The 3354-nt window shown below is 37.9% G+C and overlaps 1 protein-coding gene across 1 annotated transcript in view; it reads right to left on the bottom strand.

Moving 5' to 3' along the window:
• Positions 1-3354, bottom strand: part of LOC106880419 (calponin-1) — a 27497-nt gene that overhangs the window by 5384 nt on the left and 18759 nt on the right. The window contains exons 3-5 of the mRNA XM_052973791.1: positions 3211-3285; positions 2213-2286; positions 1271-1475 (exon numbers count right to left, since the gene is read on the bottom strand). Of these exons, the coding sequence (XP_052829751.1) occupies positions 1271-1475; positions 2213-2286; positions 3211-3285 (354 nt within the window). The remainder of the gene's footprint in view (positions 1-1270; positions 1476-2212; positions 2287-3210; positions 3286-3354) is intronic.

The following is a 3354-nucleotide window of genomic DNA, read 5'->3' as shown; positions in this document are numbered from 1 at the left end:
GAAGAACAACCTGAGGATGCTGAACCTTTCAGGTGAGATGACAAAGGACTGAGATGCCTGGCTCCTTCCTCTCTACTCAAGAAGATACTCAGCAGCAGAAATATTAAGATCAGTCCCACTGGTGGAGAGGATTGGCCTGCAAGAATCCTGTGCTGGTGCCGCATGAAAAGCATTCGTGCCAGTGCCACATGTGATATCATGTAAACACACTCATGCAGTGCCACATAAAAGCACCCAGCACACTCTGTAAAGTGGTTGGTATTAGGAAGGGCATCCAGCCATAGAAAACAGACTGGAGCCTGGGGCAACTCCCCAGCTTGCCAGCTCTCATCAAACCATCCAACTTGTGCCAGCATGGACAATGGATGTTAAATGAGAAAAAAAATAATGGTTTCAAATTTTGGCACAAGGCCAGCAATTTTGGCAGGGAGGGGTTAAGACAGTTACATTGACCCCAGTGTTCCAATGGTACATTGACCCCAAAAGGATGAAAGGCAAAGTCAATCTTGGTAGAATTTGAACTCAGAACATAGTGATGAGTGAAATACCACTAAGCATTTTACCTGGCATGCTAATGATTCAGGCAGATCGCCGCCTTAATAATAATAATTGCTTCAAATTTAGCCACAAGGGCAGCAATTTAGGAGGAGGAGATGAGTCAATTACATCAGTATGTAACTGGTATTTATTTTATCGACTCCAAAAGGACGAAAGGCAAACTTGCCCTTGGCGGAATTTGAACCCAGAACAAAGACAGATGAAGTGTCGCTAAGCATTTTGCCTAGCGTACTAACAATTCTGCCAGCTCACTATAATAATAATAATAATAATAGTGTTAATTGAGAGAGAAAGCAAACTATGCTGGATCATAGATATAGCATGCACAGCTGACAACAAGGTATGCAATAAGGAAGAAAGAAAAATCGAGAGAGATGACAGGTTAGCTTGGGAAGTTAAGCAGTTGTGATCGATGAAAAAGGTAGCAGTAGTACCAATAATTATCAGAGCCCTGGGAACAGTGAGCAAAAATCTCGAGAAGTACATGGAACAAATAGGGGCTGCAATAAGGTTGGAGCACGTGCAGAAAACAGCACTGCTTGGAACTGGTCGAATACTCCGGAAGGTGCTCGAAAAATAAGGGGTTTTTACCTTAGTTCACTGGTAGTGAACAGTTGACGCTGAAGTACATCTCCAGCATTAGAAGCTGTGCAAAGGCAATAATAATAATAATAATAATAATAATAATAATAATAATAATAATAATAATTACCTTTCTTCCTAAAGCATGTAGAGTATTAACAACTTGTAGCATATTTGTGTTGTCGTAAAGATCAACAGTCTGAAATAGATCGTTCTTCAGGACACCATAAGATTCGATGGCTTTTAAAAAGTTTGCAATATTCTCCATCATGTAAAAGGCAGATTTATTTGTGTTTATCTTCCTAATGCTGTTTGGAGATAACTGATTCATTAACCTGGTAATATAAAATGAAATACAAAGTGCATTTCAGAAGTTTTGAGACTCTTGTTAGCAAAGGCAGTTATAAGGATTCTACATTATTGTAATTTTAGTATAACATTACTAGATATCTAATAAGCTGACTTGCCAACTTTTGTTATTCCAGATGGAAGAACACAGCCGTAACAATACACACCCTACTAATAAGCTGACCTGCTAACATTTTCTTTTAAACTCTAGATTGAAGGAGATGGCTCTAACTGCATTTTGAACACACCCTACTGCTAATAAGCTGACCTGCCATCTTTTGTTATACCAGACTGAAAGCGACAGCTGCAATAGCACTTTGAATAATACATTTTACTAAACATTGCTTTTCATAACTGACTATGAAGCAGATTTCATAAGTTCTGAAACATTTGTTAGGAGGGGCAGTTATAACGATTCTAGATTAATGTAATTTTGGTTTAACATTATTAGATATCTAATAAGCTGACTTTTGTTATTCTACGTTGAAGGAGAATTTGGGCAAATATTTTACCTGTTTTAGGTTTAAACTGACCAGATCTGGCCTTTCACATCAAACTTACATTTGACAGAGTAATCTGAATGCTAAAAGGTTAAGGAAAAATATAAAACAAACAAAGATTTTATTGCTTAAAGAGAAAAACTTTGATGCCAACGTTATGTAAATAGGGACCCATGAATTAATGTCACAAGGAAGCAATGAAAGATTTTAAAATTTTGACTTACTTGCAAAGTATTACTCCATCTTTCAACTGTTGATGAAAACCAGTTTCTCCAAGTGGTACACTATTGTCTTCTCCCTGTGGAGTAGATAGATTCAATAAATAATTTTAGTTCTGTAAGGTGGTTGGCATTAGGAAGAGCAGCCAATCATAAAAGCCATACCAAAGCCGACAGCAGAGCTTGGTGTAGTTCTCTGTCTTGCCAGCCAGGTCCTGTTAAACCATCCAACCCATGCCAGCATGGAAAATGGACATTAAATGATAATGTTAATCAAATTATATAAATATGTACCTAATATAATCTGTCCTGCTGAGATAGCCTTGTATCTTTTCTACTGCAAGACACCCTATTTCTCTCCCCTTCATCATCTGGAACAAAGCCATCTTCCTCAATACTACTTCCCCTCTCAGTCAAAAGGGTTTTTGTCTTGCAAAGTGTTTGACAACCTCACTGATGCTGGTGCCACATAAAAACCACCCACTACACTCTTAAGTGATTTGTGCTAGGAAGGGTATCCAGCAGTAGAAACCATGCCACAGCAGGTTTACCAACTTATGATGGTGATGATGACAATGATGATGATGATGATGATGGGAGAACAAGATGTGTCTCTTACAAAGACCATTGGACAAATGCATGGTGTTACATGTAGGTGGAAGATGACAACTCACGAACAGTGTGAAAAAAGATAAAAGCTCATCTATTATGGCAACATTGGAAGAAGCAAAGGTCTGGAAAACATTATCATAGAAGGAAGAGTAGAGGGTAGATGATGAAAAGACGCAATGGATAGAGATATGAAGAGCTGGAGGGAACAAAAGTGGCAGGGTGTCTGAATTCATTGCAGCTAAACAGGAAGACTTTCATTGTAATGTCATCAATACAGTGCAGAATACATCACAATTGATAACTCTTTTGGTCATTATAGAAGATTGGTGAGGACAGGCAAACTGAATGTAATAAACCATTCCACTATACAACAATTAAAAAGAGATACATACCAACTGTTCTCCAATAACACCTTCAATCCAAACTCTGGCTTGCTGCTCTAACTCAACATCATACTTTTTCTTCATCTGAAAGGGAGAACAAGAGAAATATATGAGGGACGAGTAGGCTATATATATATATATATATATATATAT

The sequence above is a fragment of the Octopus bimaculoides genome, chromosome 16 (genome assembly GCF_001194135.2).
Source record: "Octopus bimaculoides isolate UCB-OBI-ISO-001 chromosome 16, ASM119413v2, whole genome shotgun sequence".
NCBI classification, from domain to species: domain Eukaryota; kingdom Metazoa; phylum Mollusca; class Cephalopoda; order Octopoda; family Octopodidae; genus Octopus; species Octopus bimaculoides.
This window is presented reverse-complemented; position numbering and strand designations above follow the sequence as displayed.